Genomic DNA, 20,188 nt, shown 5'->3' on the forward strand with positions numbered 1-20,188 from the left:
CCATCCAGGTTCTCTTTCTCTCTCTTGCTTCTTCCCCAATCATTACTTCCTTCTTCTTCCCCAACACCAACCTCAGCCATCTCTCTCCTTGTTCTTCTTCCCCTGGTCAACACCATCCCAAGTCATTTATCTCATTCTTCTTTTTCCCAACCCCAATCACACTAAAGGCCCTGTCCAGCCTTTTCTCTCTCTCTCTCTCTCTCTCTCTCGCCATGAATTAAGGATTTCTTCGATGTAACCCTAATTCAAATCATTCATTCTTAACTATCAAGATCTACCAAACATGAAAGTTAAAATTAATCCTCATTATGAACTTTTGATAGTCGAACTAAAAGAGTTGAACTCTTGAAAGTTTAACTCTCACTTATCAAACATACCCTTAGTAAGATTTTAATTATTAGACCCACATGGATTGCCACATTGAATATATAAGACTATAACACTCTAAGTTGCCCAGACCAAATAAAATAAAATAAAAATAAATTTTTGGTTTGATTCATACTTTAAAAATGGATTGTCACTAATATCTTAAATTTCAAATTCAAATCTAATGGTGAAAAATAATCTTTTCATTTTTTTTTTTTTAATTCTTAGAATCTTGTAATCTACATCCCTATAGCCTTGGATCATGTTTTTAAAGTTGAAGTAACATGATTTTGACAAGAAAAAAAAAAAAAAAAAAACTTATTGAATATTTTATTTTTAGGTTCAATCGATTTGACCCACCAATAGAACTAGTTTAGATGGACCCGATGAGTCAGACAAACGATGGATCCAGATTTTATAACACTGGATGAGAAGTTTTCAATTAAGCTGACTTGTAGGTACATATTTGATTTAATTAGAGAGATTTACCGACAGAGCTATTGTTTCAATTTTATTATAAAAATGTTCTTACTTTATCGAGTTTGTTACTTAAACTAACCTTACTTTATAAATCATGCTGCCAAGACTAACTTAGTAAGACTTCTTACTAAGGATCTTTTGGCCCACATACATAATAAAATTAGCAAATCCAACAATATGAAGTTTTAGGTTTCATGAAAAAATTAGATACAAAAAAAAAAAAAAAAAAAAAATCACAAAACAAAACCCCTTTTGAGTTTGATATAAATATTAAAAATAGATGACTGCGGAACTCTCAAATTTAAAATTAAAATTCAACGTTAAGAATTAACATTATTTTTCAAATTTTTTTAAAGTAGTTAGAATTTTTTCATTTATAACAACGCCTTGACATCTAATCATGTTTTAGGATGCCTCAAATTGATGCGGCTTGAATACACTCCAAGGTATGTTAAGTAACAAAAATAAGATCACAAATTTGAATTTTGTGACGGGGATCCCAGTTTAGGGTTTGAAAGGTAACAAACTCGATAAAGTAAGGTTTGATAGGTAACAAACTTGATAAAGTAAAGTTCCCTTAGAGTTATCTGAATTTCAAGGGAGTTTTTTAATAAAAATGCAATAATTCGGTAAATCTCTCTTTAGATTATACAAGAAGGATGTTCTCCCGACGTGGATACAAACACTTTCCTGGTTTTATTGTATATCATTCTTTACCTTTCAGGATTGTCAACTCTTATGTCGTCTTATATATTCAACGGCTGGAAACATTCCCATTTCATCTCGAACTCCTCACCATCGTCTCTTTATTTGATTATAATAAATTATTCAGTGGGGCTACACGTCGCTAATGTGAGCGGGAATTTCACCTCCCTCCCTCTTAGTTTCAACTCCAGACTCAAGACAAGGGAAGTTCTCTCTCTTTCTCTCTCTATAAAAGCTCAACTTTGTGTGACAGACAAAAATAGTGGATTTAGATTTATAGTTCTAGTGTCCGTTCCTAGGAATTCATAGGGAAAGTGAGATAGAATGGCGAGTTTTGAGAGATTTTGGAACAAAAAAACTTTGATTGGTCTCGGATTAGGGCAGTTTCTATCCCTTTTGATAACTTCGACGGGATTTTCATCTTCAGAACTCGCCAGGAGAGGTAAAATTTTCTTGTTATTCGATTTCAATTTATTAACATTCTTGTTTACTTGATTTTGGAGAGAGAATCGACTCATATTGTATATATTTTCCTGATATTTTGATTACTTGTTTGTTCTTCGATTTGAGTTTACAAACATTATTGTTTAAATGATTTTGGAGAGAGAATCGATTCATACTGTATATAAAATTGATCCTGAATCATTTATTATTGTCTTAGTTATTTCAAAATTGAAATCTTAATATTGTATTCTTGAATTATTTTCTATAGGGATCAATGCCCCGACGTCGCAGTCTTTCTCCAATTATGTACTCTTGGCGATCGTCTATGGAAGCATGGTGATTCATCGGGGGAGTAAACTCAAGGTTAGTATTTAGAATAGTAGTCAGTTCCCTGAATTAATCATCTAGGATTGGTTCGTGCTGGTACACAAAAATTGTATTTTGTGTTTTGAGATACTCCTCTTGCTCTAATAAGGCAGTGAGCGAGGGTACATTCATGGATAGAAATGGTGACTCTCCTAACCGTGCCTTGAATCTCTTTCCTCTCCTCCACCAACTAGAACAGGTCGGGTCTGTGCCCTCCTCGTGGCATCGCTCCACAGAGGCGCAAATAAATTTAGTTAAAATTTTGACATTTTCTATATGTTAAATATGTACCTCTATAGGAATCTTAAACTTTGAATTTTTTGGAAGGCTTAAAAGAGTAGTGTTCCTTTTGTGTAAGGTATAAGCGAATTGAGATAAGACATGTTCCTTCAAAGATCATCTACTGAGCACATGTTGAATCAGTTCCTTTGTGTTTGGAGTTCTGGCATCAATTCTTTTATTTTCCTACTCTGTTGCCTTCTATGAAGTGATTTAATGATATTTAAATTGTTTAAGATACATGGAAGATGAGCACTCAAGTCAAGTGCAATTTCACGGGGGGAGTATGAGAAGTGTGCCAAAACAACCTTCAAAGGATACTGTTACTGAATTAGTAATATTTACAATGATAGGTTCCATCTTTGTTGTTGCATTGAAGATATTTGAGATATAGAGCACATCATCATTTATTGATTCGTCATCCCATCTTTTCCTTTTTTTTTTAATGTTCAAATTTCAAATTCATGTGCATTTTGATCTATCAAGTTTTTAAAACTTCATTGTGGCGTGGGTTCATCTTCTTTTTTGCATTCAAGGGAGTGTTTTTGTTTATGCTCAAGGCAGAAAAATAAAGATTATATGATTATCAGTTGTAAAATATAATGCGCAAATGAGTGACCCCATGACAAGATATAATCTTTAGTCAAATAATACATTGACTAAGCCCAAGACAGGATAAATGCTCGATAAACAATATAGGGTGTAAAACAATTTCAGGGTGTACGCCGCCATTGGGCAAATGGAAAACTAACCCAGGATAGGCAAAACGATCTTTGATGTGAGACCAAACGGGAATTTTGGGATTTTTTTTCTATTTGTTATTTACCTTCAGACCAGAGAATTTCTGATTTTGTTTGCTCTAGTTATAGATGAAGTATATTATTTGCTGATGATTTAGTATTAGTTGATGAGACTTGACTAGGGGTAATACAAAACAAGACTTGTGGAGTGATATGTTAAGAGTTGAAGGGATGTAGAATAAGCATAACTAAGAATGAGTATGTGGAGCGCAGATTTAATGCTAACACCTAAGAGGAGTAATGTACAAAAATTAATGGTCTAGACCCCGAAATGACTACTTTCATCTCAGGTCTATTATACATAAGGGATAGAGAGATTAAAAAAGATGTTATATGGTTAAAGTAGAGGTGTTCTTATGGAGTGCTATGTTATATATGTATACCGATCAAATTGAAAGGAAATTTTTATAAGATATAAAATCAGTTACATTTTATGGAGCTGAATGTTGGGCAGTCAAGAACCATTGCAAGCTGGGGGAAGCTCTTTGAGGGAGAGATTTCCTGTTCTATTTACGCTCTTTGCGAAAAAGAATCTCCCTATTTCAAGTTGTCAGGTGCGGGAGAATGGGACTATAGGGTGGGACTTGGGCCTAAGGAGATTGTTGAACGATTGGAGATGACAGAGGTTACTGAGTTGATGGGCTCCCTTGATAGTGTGTTGGGAGATGTTCAGGTGGATGATGCGAGATTTTGGACTCTCAATAATAAAGGGTTATTCTCGGTAAGGAATTCTATAAAGATTTAAGTTGTAGCAGAGATGTGACTTTCCCTCATGTCGTGGTCTGGGGTCCTAGGGTGCCATCCAAGGTGGAAATTTTTGTTTGATCGGCAATTTGGCAAAGAATTCCAATGCAAGATCTTCTTAGGAGAAGGGGGTTCTGTGGCCCCAACGGGTGTTGTATGTGTTTGTCAAGTGAGGAGCCCGTGAATCATTTACTTGTTCATTGTGAGGTTGCAAAGGTGGTGTGGGACCATGTCTTCTCCTTGTTCATGGTGGATTGCTGTGCTCCGGGTTCTATTAGAGGAGTCCTTGGGGAATGGCTTTAGTTGGGATTGAGTTTTCGTCATGCTAAGAAGCTAGTTTGGAGCTTAACGCCTTTTGCTGTCCTTTAGGGATTTTGGTTAGAAAGAAATGTTAGAACTTTTCAAGGAAAGGCAAAGGCGTCACACGAGTTAATTAGATCTATTCTCATGCTTCTTTTCTTTTGGTGCAAAAATCTTTGAAGAGTTTAGAGGGTCTTTTTCGAGGATATCTTGTCTCGGTGGGAGGTCATTTGTAGCATTGAAATACCTTAGCGGTTCTTTTTTGTTTTTTGATATCTTTTGGGCGGGTCACCTCGACCTCCCCTTTTGTTTTTGTCTCCTTTCTTTATCTTATCAATAAAAAAAAAAAAAAATTAGGATAGCATTTATGAGGATGTTTGGATGGATGAATGGAAACACTAGTAAAGCTAAAATAAAAAAAAACAAAAGCATTCCAAAAAATGTGGAAGTAGCTCCAATATAGGTGATAAACTAATAAAAACTCGGATTGGGCATGATCAACAAAGGACGATTATAGTCCTTGTTGGAAGAAATATTTAAGTTGAAGTTCTAAAGAGCGAAAGTAAGACCCAAAAAAATGTGGATGGAGATAGTGAAAACAAATATGAACTCACTTTCAATAACGTAAGTCTTGGCTCTAGACATAGTGGAATAGAAGAACATGATTCGTTTAACCAATGTGGTTGCTTACAAAAAAAATTCCCAGAAAAATATACCTTTTCATGAAAAACTTCCCATGAAGTATTTTCTTTGAAAAGTATTCCTTTGTGTTTTTTGGTCTTGTAAAAACTATCAAAAATTGTTTTTTCACTTTTTTCCATGCTATTTTGATGACATTTTTCTTGGAAAATATTTTAGCAGAAAAAAATTCTAGGTTTAAAAATACGGATCCTAAGTTTCCGCGATCTTACATAGAAAACAATAACAGAAAGGAAAATAATTGACCCTGACCTCACTCGGCACTTCTTATAAAGCCTATTATAATAGTTTCTAACTCAAAGTTAGTATTGCTAAAAGTTTAAAACTGCTACTGCTCAAACCTCAGACTAAGAAGTCAGTTAATAAAACCCCAACAATGCCACGATAGATCACAAATTTTAGTTACTATAAAATTTGATGTCATCTCACCACTGATTTGGTAGTCCCTCTGCTGATATTTGGACCTAGTTTTGTGGTCTAAAAGGACAAAATTTCACAAAATATGCAAAGATAGATATTGTAGGTCCTGAAGGATTCTTCAAAACAAGCATAAAATGGCCACACATGGACATTTAAGCTAACAATTGTTCTTTCTGTCCACTACATCAAAATCATCCCCTCATCCTTTGGTTTTTCTGATCTCCCTTTTATAGTTCTGATCTTTTCAACCTGTTCTTATATGGCTCATAATAAATATTACTAATAAGGGCCATTGATCGAGCACCTATAACTGGTTGGATCTCGCCTACTACAATTTTTCTACTTGTGCCGTTTTACTGATTTCATTTTTGGCTTTCTTGCAGGCGAAATGGTATTACTATTTGCTGCTTGCCTTGGTTGATGTAGAGGCCAATTTTCTTGGTAAGTATGGCTTAGTAAACGAACTTCTTCACATAGATACTTCCTAGGTATTGTAGTAGCATCCTTCAAGTGTGTTGTAGTTTTTTGCTGCACTTTAAATAAGCTTGTGTATACCCTCATGTTGAGTTTCTTCAATTGTCTTAAAGCAGGCTGCTTTTAATTCTCACTCATTCTTGACTAGTGAGAGGAGTTGCAACTATCTAGCATGAAAAATATGTTCTTCCATCCTCTGTGAAGCTCCATGCATTCTGTTTGATAATCTTCCTGACCTTCATTAAAAAACTACTATTTTCTGACCTAATTGTACATAAACCAATTCAGCTTTCTAGGCATATAGTTTTTCAGGCTGGGCTTCCCAACCCCTTCCGTCTTTGTATGCTTTATCTTTTCATTCTTTTGCAATGAAAAAAATTCAGAAATCTATTTGCTGCAAAACTGATTACTTGAACGATTTTAGGTCCAAGAGTTTTTCAACCTTGAATTGTTCAGCTAGGAGGGTTTTATATCATTATGGAAAATTATATTGGTGTCTATTTTCATCTCCAATGCTCACATTTGTCAAGTTTCTGAAATACTTTTGCAACAGTTGCTATTGTCCCTGATCTCTCGAGGTAAATGATTTTGAATCAGATGCTATTTTTTGGAACTATTGAGGTTAATGATTTCAAATGAGTTACTAGTTTTTCCGAATTGCCGAGGTTAATGATATTTCCTTTTACCCAGGAAATAACTTTTTTCTTTTGTAATTTTTAAAATCATGGTTATTAACTACGCATTTAGTTTACAACATGAATAGCCATTGTTATACGATAATATTCTCTTAATTTTTTTTTTTTCAAATTCATTGTTTAAGAAATTGATTATCTTTTTTTATACAGTTGTGAAGGCCTATCAGTATACATCTCTGACAAGTGTCATGCTGCTGGATTGTTGGTCAATACCGTGTGTTATATTTCTTACTTGGGTTTTCTTGAAGACAAAATACAGATTTAGAAAGTTCACTGGTGTCGCAGTTTGTGTAGCTGGGCTTGTTATGGTGGTCTTTTCAGATGTCCACGCAAGTGATCGAGCAGGTAAACTACTTTCTCTTTTGTGGCACCACCTCATTAATAGTTCTTTTGGTTGTCTTTTTTTCTTGTTTTATCCTTATAGTTAGATGATTTATCCTGTTTCTGGCTTTACTGTGGTGTGGGTGATAATGGTTTTGCATATTCGGTAATACAGTGGTTGAAAGGGCAGAAATCTAGCATTTCTCAGTTAGGTGTCCTTGGATCTAAGGGCATTCAAATGATTTTCCATTTGTCTCTTTTTTTTGGTGGAGTGGGGGCATCCTATTCTTTGCAAGTCGTATAGTTTCTTTGTTTTTTAAATTTGTAGCTTCTTTTGGCTTAAACAATAAATTAACATTCATAGGAAAATGTTATTTAAATGTTGTTGCACATTATACGATATTCATAGTTTCTTCATGTTATTGCTACAAATGCATAAGGGTATGATACATACCAGTACTAGGAATTATTGCTATACATCGTAAAATATACTAAGACATTGATACATATTATGATATTGATATTTATTTATTGTTTTTTATGGTTTATTGATATATCACACTGTATTTTTAAAAACATAACGATTTTTTTTTCTATTTCCAACTCTTTGTAAATCATTGTCTGATTGTTATGATGCAAGGTTTGAAGTTGCTGGAAGGGTATTTGCATGTAATTATCTAGGTTCTCCTTATATGTTGTTTTCCTGGGTTTCTTCCCGGTGTTCACTTTATTTGTCTGTGATTGTAAATATCTAAGGTTCAAATATTTGGTGCTTACTAATTGAGTTTTGATGTGTAGTTGCAGAGTAAATCTGTGGCTACAGTGCTGCTTCGTAGAGTGTGCATAGACCATCACTCACTTATCATAATAACTTCTATGGCCATATCAACTTTTACTTCTAACACACCAATTAATAAAATTATGTGATGTGGTACCAAATAAAAGAAACACCAAATATCTCATCCCTAAAAGAAGCTCCAGAAGAGGAAGAATCTTGGATTAGGAGAAGCTGTTGGCTGTATTTTTTGAGGACCTGGTTACTAAATTTTTCCCAGGAGTCTTTGAACTGCAATGCCATGTTTTTTGGAATTTGAAAAAGAATCTCTAGGTGTTGAGCTTGAGACACGTGATGCTTCTTTTGATGTGTTGTTCATGTTTCCCTTTAAAAATTGACGTGCTTGCTTAGTGTTGGGTGGATAAAGGGGAGGAGTGCTTCTGGAGTGTTATGTGATAAATGTGTACCAATCAAACTAAAGGAAAAATGTAACATGACAATAATAAGATCAGTTGTACTTGTGGAGATGTATGTTGGGTTGTCAAAGAAGCAACATGTTTATAGAATTAGTAGAATTGGGGATGTTGAGTTAGATGTGTGGCAATACTAGGACAGACAAATTAGACATGTGTCTATTTAAGGAAATTTTGGAATGGATCTAGTAGGAGATAAAATAAGGGAAATCATTTGGGATGGTTTGGTATGTGTAAAGGAGACCGGTAATAGCACTGGTGAGGAGCACTTTAGTGTAAGTCGAGGGCTCTAAAAGGGCAAAAGTATGATTGAAAATGATGCAGATGGAGGTAGTCAGAAAAGATGTGATGGAACATGCCTTGGATGAAGATATGGTACATGATAGAGTTAGATGGCAAATTAGGACTGAAGTTCCCAACCCCAATAATTTCGATAAGGTGTAGGCAATGATGATGTTAGATTTTATCAAGAGAAATGAAACAAGTACCAATCAAGTAACCCATTGCATGCGCTAGACAACTTAGATCAGTTATACATAGCCCTTTAAAGTTGAGGATACCATTAGTGACACTTTCCTTTCTTCCATCAAATGCCTTCCTTTTCCCTGTTTCTTGAAGGCTCCAAATAGTTGTGAAAGGTAAAAATTGTTCAAATTGCTCAAATTGGTTGTCTTCCAGAAGAAAAACAATTGATGTGATACTAATTAAAGAGCTCAAGTGACTGGAAAATTCAGCTAACCTTGAGGAAGTAAACAATAGAAGTCCAATTGGCACAGGCTAGTTCACAATGATGAGGATATCATTAATATGTTCAATGCAAAAGTCTATAATATTTTTCCTTGTGCTAATCAAATGACAAGTGGTTTGCATTTTTTCTAAAGGGGCTATCCAAATGAAGAAAGTGTTTTGGGATCCCCAAACAAAAGTAGCTAGATTAACTAACAAAGGAGATGATGTCAAAGTACAAAAATTGATTGGATCAAAAGCTAACTATCTCAATTCTTGGACCGTATCGTATCAACAACCTAGGGGAGGAAGTGCCAACTTAGCTAAGTGGTAAGACTTGTGGAGTGTTCTTCCCACATCCAAGGTTCAAACCCCCTTGGACCCAACTTCATTGCTAATCACTAACTCTATACCTATAAAAAAAAAATCAACAACCTAGGGGACGAATTACAGCCGATTATATGAGTCAACAAGTTGGCAATGTACTTCCCAATCATTCAACTTCCTTAGGCCAAAATCACAACCGATATCCTCCCCATTACATATCACATAGTACTACATGCTATGTTTTCTTTCACAAGAAACTGAGTAAAGAATAGGGATTTTTTCTCTAAGTGAAGACTCACATAATTGATCCTTCCAAAAACAAACTCAATCACCCTTGACAACTTGGAATTTATCCTCTTCTCAAACTCGGGAAATACATTTGAAATGCTTTCCCACACATTGCACCCCTAGGATATGTAGACCTGCTCACTATCCCATCCTAAATTTCTTCTCCAATATCTGGCTGCAATCACTTTTCTCTACAGACTAGATTTCTCTTCACCTCACCTCTAAATTTCTGCTACTTATGATTTAACTTGTAAGCATTAACCTCAATATACTTAATAAGAGATGTGATGCTTTTTCTCTTTCCAATTTTTGTCTTATATACATTGATTTATATTTCCTGATTTTGTACCCTTTATTAATACCTCATAGGAGGAAGCAACCCTGTTAAAGGAGATTTGCTTGTAATTGGTGGGTCCATGCTTTATGCAGTCAGTAATGTTAGTGAGGTATGATATATCATTACTCTTTCACCAAATTTATCAATTTATATTTTATCATTATTGAAATTAAATGTCTACATGTTTACCTTACCAACATTTGACAAACTTTCTTTTCTTATTTTTAATGGGATTTAGCGCAAAAGTGGATATTCTTTCAACAGAAGGAAATTACTTAGAATTTGTGTTTTACGTGAGTAACATAGGAAATTTTGTTGGTTTGTAGAAGTTAAATTGTCGCACTTTCAAGTTGAGTAAATTGAATGCCCCGACAATAATGAAATTGAACAACTCGGCGTTGTGACCTTGCTGGGTCCAATGTCTGCCCCCATGGATCGGGCATTGGATTCAATATATTACTGTGGATGAAGACCATTAAGATGGTAGTCTTTTGCATGACACATTACAATTAATGTGCTAACATCACTCGGTTTTGAGCTTCAACTATTATGAGGTGCTACAGTTTGATATGCGGACTTACTAGTTGCTTAAAAAACTTTGCCAGTGCTGAAGTCTTAACCTAAAGATGTTACTCTCTTATAAGAAAAATTATGTTGCACAGACCCAATGTGCAGACTTTTCCATTTCCACTTGAATGTGGTGGTGCACATCACTTCTGAAGAATTATATATTTCTATATTCTATTTATATGGAAGGAAGAAGGAAAACAACAACAGTCAGGTCATTGCTTCCAAGTCTTCTGGCATAAAATCTGCCACTCTTTCAAATTCTTTTCTTGTTGCCGACAATTTTGAAGAGATCCATGGGGCTTCAGGAATGGTAAAAGAGCAGGAGCATAGCAGATACCATTTAGTATGCTGAAAGTTGTTCTGATAAACCAAGAATGATGGATTTGGGTCTGGGGAATTTAAGTGAATTACCAGACTCTCCCTGGAAACGTTTTGTAGAGATTCACCGAGGAACAAAAAGTTGGAGAGAAGCAATTGATGTTTCATGAGGTGGTAATAATATAGGTTACACAATTGATGTCTTATATGTAAAAAGACTTTCAAGACTGACAATACGTTTGCAAAGTTTGTGACAAGCTATTTACATGGATCATTCTAAATGAGGGGAGCATCTGTGCCTAAGGTTTAAAATCTCTTATTGTTCCGTTGTCTTGGTTTTTTTTCAAAAATCGAAACGGAACCGAAACATTCTGAATGTTCCAAAACATTCCATTACATTCACTTTAATTCATTAAATTTTAGTTTTTAATCATAAATAAATATATAAAACCCTTTAAAGTGTTCAAATGAAATGTAGAATTTAAAAGTCCCATTTTTCACATCTTTGTGCGTTAGAAACATTCTAAAACGAACATAGGAATCTCAAAACATTGGATTTGATTCTTTTATGATGTTGTTATTTAATTAAATGAATTTTAGAATTAACAAATATATATATATATATATATATATATAGATATATAAATTGATGGTTAGTTCAGCATCGAAACATTGCATTCAGGAAGATTCTAAACATTTTGAAGCCTGAAACTTTTGAACTAGTAAAAGATATTTTCTATACATATACCTATATGTTTCTCTTCGCTTACCAAAACATTGCGATACTTAAATTTTACTGTGTTTCATTCTAGTACATCGAAAAAACCATTATCTTCTGCCAAACATTCCAAAATAGAACGAAACTTTGAACCATCTCTGTGTCAACACACTATGGATTCTCTGACATCACAATGTTCCAATTTGATACTAGTAGATTTCCTCCTTTTCTGTCGTTGCTTGAGGAAATTAGTATTTGCCATAAATATGAATTCTACCTTAAAAAATTTGTATGTAGCAAATGCTAGATCACGGTACTCTTGCCCATGTCAATATGAATCAGCTCATACTATATCCCATTATATAGTCCATTGTTGTGTAAATTACTTAGTTTTTCACAATACAAATATACTATCAGATTCAAGAATCCTGCTTGTTAGGGTTCATTGTTATCAATACTGTACACCTATATATTGAGTATTTACAGTTGGTCTTGAACCGGCATCACATGATTAGTTAGTTTCAATGGCATCTCCATTCCATTGATAGAGGTGGTGTTGGTTCTTTTTTGTAGGAAGGAAAAGAATTGAGTTTTTAATTTTTTGAAGAGTTGAGATTGTGGAAGCGTATTAGAGTTGGGACAATTTGTAAGTTGTGTTTAGTTAGAATTTCTAGTGAATTGGAAGCTGGTGTGTGCTAGGTCTAAAATCTCGTTTCAATGCAATGCCTTGTTCAGGAGAAAAAATGAAAGGGTCTTGACTGAAACATTTCGAAGCATTCAATGTTTAGGGATCAATTTTCTGTTTTGATCTTGGCCAAAACTGGGATGTTTCACTGAAACATTCTAAAACGGCACAGAACTTTGAACCATGGGTGTATCTGGGTTATTAGTGCTTACAATAGTTAGGAATTAGTAAGTAGATTCCTATTTTAGAAAGCTTTATATTATTGTTGTCAATTGACCGAGTTTTTCTGTCTTTATGCAGGAGTTTTTGGTGAAAAATGCGGACAGAGTTGAGCTAATGGCAATGTTGGGCATATTTGGAGCTGTTGTCAGTGCATGCCAAATGTATCCTTGAATTGATAGTGATTCCTGAATCTTTTCAATTTTATATTATGACATTTATGTTTAGAAAGTTGAAAACTAAGGTTTGACCTCTTATTAGATTGATGAGCTAACTGATTAGATCTAACATGTATTGACTTCACAATATTCATTGTTTTTAAACAATTCTGTGCCATACAATATTTATAGCTCCGGAGCTTTTGATACCATCATCCGCTGAAAGTATGCAATCACAATTATAGACTGCTTACTATTTATGCAATTATATAATCCCTTAATAATTTCCTTAGAAGCATACTTGAGCGTCAGGAACTCCAATCTATTCACTGGTCAGCTGGGGCAGTAAGTCTCCTTCCCTTCACTTCAGACAATAATTATGCATGTAGAAACTCATGAATGTTTTGGGGAAAGCTGGGGAACTGCCATAAGTATTTGAAAAATGCTAACTAGTACTATTCTAAACTTCTTGAATCCACACAGCCAACCAAAAGGTCAGAAATGTACTAAAACACAATTGAGTGGCCATTTTTTTTTTGTAGGAATTACTATGAAAAGTTGCAATTACACACGCCGACAGTCTTTGTATCTGCTTTAGTGCACATACATCATGCATGTACTGAATCATGGGCCTGGCAGTCACAAATTTCTGGTCCAGCAACCATATTGTGCAAGTTACTGTGCTCTTCTAAATGGTTATAGTGTCTGCGCCGACATATTAAGATTTTGACACACTACCAGATTCTAATGTGACAGTTTCTCAATTTTTATTTCTTAACTAAACTTACTCTTTTTGTATTTCCGTTTGCAACAAATATTAATATCTAATCTAGATTATTACTCTATTTTTTATCAGAATCTTATAATGGAAAATATAACATTATTTCATTCATTTGTGCTCTAGTTTGTGATCATTGGTGTATGCTGATAGGCCATCCCGCTATACAATCCATTAAAAGCCTTGCTTCTGTGTGGAATTAAACTTCTTTTCTTGAACATTATTTGAGTATATTGTCGTATAATTGTATCTACAAACCCCATCTCCTAAGATTTGTTGATGAAAATCCTGTATGACAAGAATTACAAAATAAAATAGGTCTTGGCAGAACGAAATTCAGAAACGCTCACAGATAGAGGTCTGAGTGTTATTATATTGTCTTGTTTGATGAAGTTGAGATGAACTTGAGACCATGCATATGAAAACAATTGCACTATATTGTTGGTAGAAACTTAAAATGATGGAATGACTGATTCTGAACTAAGTCATATGGACCAATGAACCAAAGGATCAACCACTGGGTTATCTACTTTCCCAATTGTGTTATTTCATTGAATAGTATGATTGTTTGAGTAAGTTATAGACCATGTTTTTCCTTGATCATGTCATCTCGGATACAGATCAGATTTACAGTAGTTCCTATCTTATGTTTTGACTGTCAAAAAGAGTTCTCTTGGACAGATAATCTGGATCTAGAGGTGATGTTGGCTAATAAGTGGGATGATCTAATTGGAAGGTTCAGTTTTAGATACCAAATGTGCCATGCAGTAAAAATTTCTGTTTTTCTCTATGAAGATTTGGTCAAAAGAATTTTAGTGGAGAAAAGAATATAAAAAAAAAGAGATTTGATAGCTCTGAAGTCTCATTGTGTCAACAACGCTGATTTCAACAGTGATAAAGGATCGTGAAACAGCTGATAATTGATGATCTCTACTATGTTGACCCATCACCACATCTCTCTTTGACTTATCTTTTCCCTTAACTGCTTTTTCCCCTAAGATTCTTGTACTGTATGTTTTGTATACCAGAGAAGTATGGATAAGTTCAGGTACTATAGGACTTTTAGTAGACCAAATTAATAAATTGATACCGTACGAAGTGTGCTTTCTTATGAATTCTGACTGCCTAATAAACAAGAAAAAAAAAAAAAAGCTTGTTCACATCATAATTGTTAGACGAATAGGATTGCTTTATATTTATAATAGAGTTCGCCGCATCCCCTTTGGGATTAAGGGTGGTAAAAACGGAAAAAAAATAAAGTCGGAGGTATTATTAAATTTTTTGAGGTTAAGGGATAAGAGATGAAAAACAATAACGTGGGTTAAATGAGTAAAAGAGGAAATGTAGTAAAGTTAGTGGGGTGAAGAGGAAAAACAACAAAGTGGGCCTCACAAAAACTGTTGTTGGAGGGGATGTTTATCCTAGCTGGATGGAAGTTTGTCTCCCGCAAAAGTGGGCCCTATAGTTGTGTTTTATTATATATAGGGGGCAGTTTCATGGGACAACAATTGTGACAATATCTATGACAATGGTTTTTGTCTTATATGGGTTAGAAATTCCAAAATGGGCTGATTTTTAGTGAGGATGATCTCCTCACAGTAGAGATCGTCCTCACCAAAAATCAGCTCATTCTGAAACTTGTAACCCCATCAAAAGTGATTTACAAAAAAATCGACGGTTCACAATTCTTCTTCTTGTAAATTGGGGTTAGAAGTTTTGGAATGGGCTGATTTTTGGTGAGGATGATCTCCTCACCATAGAGATTATCCTCACCAAAATTCAGCTCATTCGGAAACTTCTAACCCCATCAAAAGTGGTTTACAAAAAACCATTGTCATAGATTTTGTCAATTGTTGTCCCATGAACCGTCCCCATTGTAGTGTTTGGAAAGGGATTCTTAAGGTAAGCGAGGATTTTCGAAAAGGGATTAGGTTCAAAGCAGGTATGGGAGACAAAATTAGATTTTGGGAGGATATTTGGTGTGGCACCTTGCCTCTGGCTTCTCAATATCCATCTTTGTACGCTTGTTCTATTAAGAAGAACTGTTCTATCCAGCAGTGTTTGATTGGCAATGAGTCTGGTCCTACTTGGGATTTGGGGTTCAGAAGGAACTTTAATGACTGGGAGCTAACCGAAGTGACATCTTTCCTTGATCTTCTGCATACATTTCACATCAACGAAAGCGAACAGGATAAATGGGAGTGGATAAGGGCTAAGGACTCGAGATTCTCAGTCAGATCCTTCTACTTGTGGCTTACTGCTAATACAGAGCGAACACTTTCGACTTCTATTATTTGGTCAAGGTTAGTCCCCTCTAAAATATCTTTCTTTGTTTGGTTGGCGTCCCTCGGTAGGATTCTTACGTTGGATAATCTGATTTTGCGGGGATGGATCACCCCTAATTGTTGTCCCCTATGCTTGAGAGACGGGGAATCTGTTAATCATATTTTACTCCACTGTCCTTTTGTGTATATTATTTGGTCAAAGTTCCTCGAGCTTTTCCATGTTTTCTGGGTTCCCCCTCGTGAGTTCTCTTCTTTGTTAGTAGAGTGGACCAGTAATGCTTTTCACACCAAAAAGAGGATCCTGTGGAATATGTTACCGACGGCTATTGCTTGGGGGGTATGGAAGGAGAGAAACAATAGAGTGTTCAACAATAAGACTAGTAATTCTCATGCATGCTTCTTGGAGATTTTGGGTCTGTTATACATGTGGTCTAAACAGATCATTCAGTTCGTGGGGATAACTTTTGATGATTTTGTTTTTAGATGGCAATCTTTATGTGAATAGTGTAGCTTAAGTTTTCTTTCTTTCTCTTTTGGAGGCTTTCTCAGCCCCCTTGTACTTTCTTCTCTCTTTATCAATATATTATACTTTTCAAAAAAAAAAGTTGGCATCATTCCCCTGTTTTGAGTCAAGGATATTCTCTAGATGAGGCTCAGAATAATATGCACCAAAGTAAATGGAGTTACTTTGGTGTTTTCCTTAAAATTATCTTAAAGTCTGAAATAGTCAGTGTTTAGGAAACTAGTTTTGTTCATTCCAAATTGCAAACATTTATACAACAGTAAGCTGTGAGGTCAATTTAATCTAATGCAGCCATATAACTGATGGAGTTGAGGTAATATGTGTTCTTCTAAGTTCTAACTCATTTGGGCTCATTCACAACATGCCTTGAAGGCAAACACAAACATATAAGAAAAACAATGGCTCAAGGTTAAAAACAAAAAGAGAAATAACTATACACTTATGAAGTGATTTGCATAAACCACATTCCTTTCAGAGGCCACATTGTCTCAAGTATCTTACTCTAACGTTACTACATACTCTGTTATATGTAACTGGTTCTAGTTGGAGTTTTGGGAGGATTTGGTTTCAGTCTACATTTTCCAGTAAGACCATGTATTGTTTACCTTCAATTCTTATGCCATTAAATCTTTGAAGATTCCTTCAAGTTAGGATTTAATGTTTCAGTCTTTCTTTCTCTTTGTATTTGAATTCAGGTGCTTCCCTTTATTGGATTCGCAGCAGCAATGTTCCTGTTTTACTCATTTGTTCCAATCTTGCTTAAGGTATGCATAGGAAGTCATTTAGCCTCTGTACGATTGCAGATAATTTTTTTTCAAAGGAATGTGAATTCCATAGGAAAATGGTCATGGAAAAGTGAATTCTGTGGGAAAATGATTTCTACCGTTTGATTGCACCGAGGAAGATATATGTAAGTGAGTTGTTTTTGTTTTAAAATTCGTTGAGACTCGAAACTTGATCACGTCAACTCGACTAAATGGACTTTATGGTGACCAGCCCCAAAACTCAATGCAACCAACTCACCAAATTAACTCAAAAATGCACGGAGTCAGGTTAAAAACTCGATCAAATTATTCGGCTATATATAATTTATATATTTTATTAATTTTTAAAATATTGTAAAATCAATATGTTTTTATTTGACTAGTCTGAGTTGATTTGTGAGTTGTCGGATCAATGGACATCCAAGAGTCCTAAAACTATGGTTTTTAGTTTTGGGGGCAGGGGTAATCATGAGAGAGCGTCATTGGAGATGAGTTGGGGATGGGAAAACATTTTCCCTCCCAGGGTGGAAGTTTCTTTTGGGTGCAAAATTGAATCCAGGAAAGTATGTAATCATATAACTAAAAATCTTATTTCAATGGAATTCATTTTCCAACCTATTTTCCATGTGCAATAATACAGAACCTTAGTAATTCCTGTTTGGTGCTTTGTAATTACTTTCCCTTTGGGATATGGACCTCCCATGAGGCCAAGAGTTTGTGATTGTTATCTTATCTGAAGGATAAAAAATGGAGAGGAAAAACAAACGAAGCTAACATATTTGATCTAAGACGAAATCTTTGCTTTCCCTACCACCTTTGTTGTAATGGGATTTTCCAAGTCAATGCTGAACATAGTAGGTCGATAGGTAATTGATACTGTTTGAGTTCTGTTCTATTGCCAACCCAAAGTCTGGCCCAACAGTTGAATGGAGTCAAGTTTTTAAATCCCCTTTTTTGTGCTATCTGAATTTTGAAACAAGATCTTCATGATGATTTGGTTAATTATCTGAAAAAAAGTGTATTGGACTCGATCAAATGGATTTTTTGTTTTGTTTTGAAATTACTTAAAATAAAAAATCTCAATTTTTTTCCAGAGTTTAAAAATCTTGAATGGTGCGGGAAATGAATGTCTTCCATTTTAGAAGATCCATTTTAGGCCACAAAATGCCTTCTGAACTATGAGACCAGAAACCTAACAACACAGTATAATTTCTTCTGCAATTTCCTTTTCCTCCATGCAGATCAGTGGATCCACCATGCTAAACCTCTCTCTGCTTACCTCAGACATGTGGGCCGTCTTGATTCGCATCTTTGCATATCACGAGAAGGTTTGGGAGCTTAATTAGACCATATTAGCCATCTTTTTTTAATAAGGTTTTGACCTTAATGTTGTGAAATTATATCTGTAAAACACATTCTCTTCAGGTTGACTGGATGTACTTCATAGCTTTTGCTGCTGTTGCTGTTGGGCTCTTTATTTATTCTGGGTATTCTCTATTTCTGCCACTTGATCAAAGTTATCTTGACAATTAGTTTCACATATTTTCCTGGACTTATAAGCATAATTTTTTTTGGGTCTGCTCAAAAGTTGATATTTTTTGCTCATCTAATTGGGGTCAAGTTTCATACTATCTTGGAATATCTCGACTGAGATTGGAATGAAACATTGATCCCGGAATATCGAATGTTTAAGTTTTAACTTGTTCACTTTCTTTGTGATTCATTTTTCTCTAGGGGTGCAAAAGAACAGGACGAAACTAAGGCTCAGGTTTCCGAGGATCCTTCCGAGCAAAGCAAGGAGAGGGATGAGGAAGCTGGTTTCAGAGATCAAGGTCAAGGGTCTACAGCTGGGAGCTCAAAGACAGGAGGTGGTAAACATGACTCCTCTGCTTCCACAGTTTTTGCACCAATGGTTGCCACTAGTAAATAGCAAAGAACATTGTAAAAGATGCACAAGAGCAGTTATCTTGAACAAAACAAAAATTCTCTTTTGTAGCAGCAGTGGAGGGACCTTGTTACGTTCTCATTTGCTCCGACTCTGAGCAATGAAGTAGAAGCATTGTCGCTGTGGGAAGCAATTGCGGCGGTAAAGCACTCGTTCCTCATCAGTATAATTTTATTTTTTTCAAAGAAAAACATGCAAATCTAGGAAATCAGTAATTCCAATTGGGTGAAATAAACATGTCCTCATGCCTTTTAATGACTATATTTAGTAATAAAAACGTTTAGCATTTCTGAAACATGTGATGGTTGTAATGAAAAGCTTGTTATAATTGTTTGTTAGGTTAGAGAGGGCATAAAATGGATTTGGACTTGACCTCAAATCCGAGTGAAGCATTATGGATCCATGGAGTAAACCCGAATCAAGAAATGGTCAAATGTGGTTTACTGGGTTGGATATGGGTCTACCCATAGATCTGTCAGTATCCTAATATAAAAATGGCTTTGAAAACTATATATGTTTTTAAATTTTTTTCAAATACCACATGGATTCTTATAAAATGAAAGAATATAATGGTAATATAAACCTACCCAACTCGGCGTGTATCACGTTGGATATGGCATTTTAGTTAGATAAAGAACCAAATGGGTACAAAGGAATCTGGATCTGAATATTGATACATTTAGATCCGACTGTGGTCCAACCCATTTTATACAGCACTTCTTTTTCTTTCCTCCTGGTTATTAACAATAAAATCGTGAATATTGCTCTGAGGGGTTCAACTTGGGTCGGCTGGCCCAAGCTCAACCCGGGTTCTACCTAATTGATGGGTGAGCATGGGCCGAGTTATGTGAAACAAGAGTTGAGGCTGGGTAAGAGTAACTCAACCCGATCTTATTTTTTTATATATTAATTATAAATTTTTAAAATAGTTTTTTAATTATTTCTTATATAAGATATAACATTCTTTATTAATAATAATTATATAAAAAAAAAGGCTTGTTCAATGAGGCCAACCCGCCCACGTAGGTGCAGCTAGGGTTCATGGCTCTGCCACTTGAGTTGAACCTGAGTTTACCTTCCAACCTGCTCAGGTTGCAGCCCTACTCTTACCCATTACTGAGTACTCAAAAAGTTGATCTGCTCCTTGTTGTATCTCAGCTGATTGTATTTTGTTCTTCCACTCTTTTCAATCGTAGAATATAATTA

The 20,188-nt window shown here is 35.1% G+C and overlaps 1 protein-coding gene across 3 annotated transcripts; it reads left to right on the top strand.

Annotated features, from left to right (window-relative positions):
- Positions 1-1,721: 1,721 nt before the first annotated feature.
- Positions 1,722-19,279, top strand: LOC147396567 (uncharacterized). 3 transcript variants are annotated; one of them, XM_086451426.1, is made up of 12 exons: positions 1,722-1,993; positions 2,264-2,358; positions 5,987-6,044; positions 6,923-7,117; positions 10,052-10,128; positions 12,611-12,693; positions 12,981-13,032; positions 16,969-17,037; positions 18,279-18,365; positions 18,463-18,524; positions 18,772-18,905; positions 19,034-19,279. In XM_086451426.1, exons 1-12 carry the CDS (start codon positions 1,876-1,878, stop codon positions 19,084-19,086), a joined length of 1,083 nt encoding a protein of 360 aa, XP_086307552.1. In that variant the 5' UTR covers positions 1,722-1,875; the 3' UTR covers positions 19,087-19,279. The 3 variants fall into 3 exon arrangements, with proteins under 3 accessions (XP_086307552.1, XP_086307553.1, XP_086307551.1); XM_086451427.1 differs by having other exon boundaries at positions 19,037-19,279; XM_086451425.1 differs by having other exon boundaries at positions 1,724-1,993; positions 18,772-19,279.
- The last annotated feature ends 909 nt before the right edge of the window (positions 19,280-20,188 follow it).

This window comes from Akebia trifoliata, chromosome 8, assembly GCF_017979445.1.
Source record: "Akebia trifoliata isolate Shusen 1 chromosome 8, ASM1797944v1, whole genome shotgun sequence".
NCBI lineage: Eukaryota > Viridiplantae > Streptophyta > Magnoliopsida > Ranunculales > Lardizabalaceae > Akebia > Akebia trifoliata.

What these genes read in the sequence shown, in the direction of transcription:
- LOC147396567 (XM_086451425.1), top strand. Translation starts at nt 1,876, where the DNA reads ATGGCGAGTTTTGAGAGATTTTGGAACAAAAAAACTTTGATTGGTCTC. An exon ending in TTCACTGGTCAGCTGGGGCA is followed by an intron (nt 13,033 to 16,968) that starts GTAAGTCTCCTT and finishes ATTTGAATTCAG; the next exon opens with GTGCTTCCCTTTATTGGATT. An exon ending in TTGTTCCAATCTTGCTTAAG is followed by an intron (nt 17,038 to 18,278) that starts GTATGCATAGGA and finishes TCCTCCATGCAG; the next exon opens with ATCAGTGGATCCACCATGCT.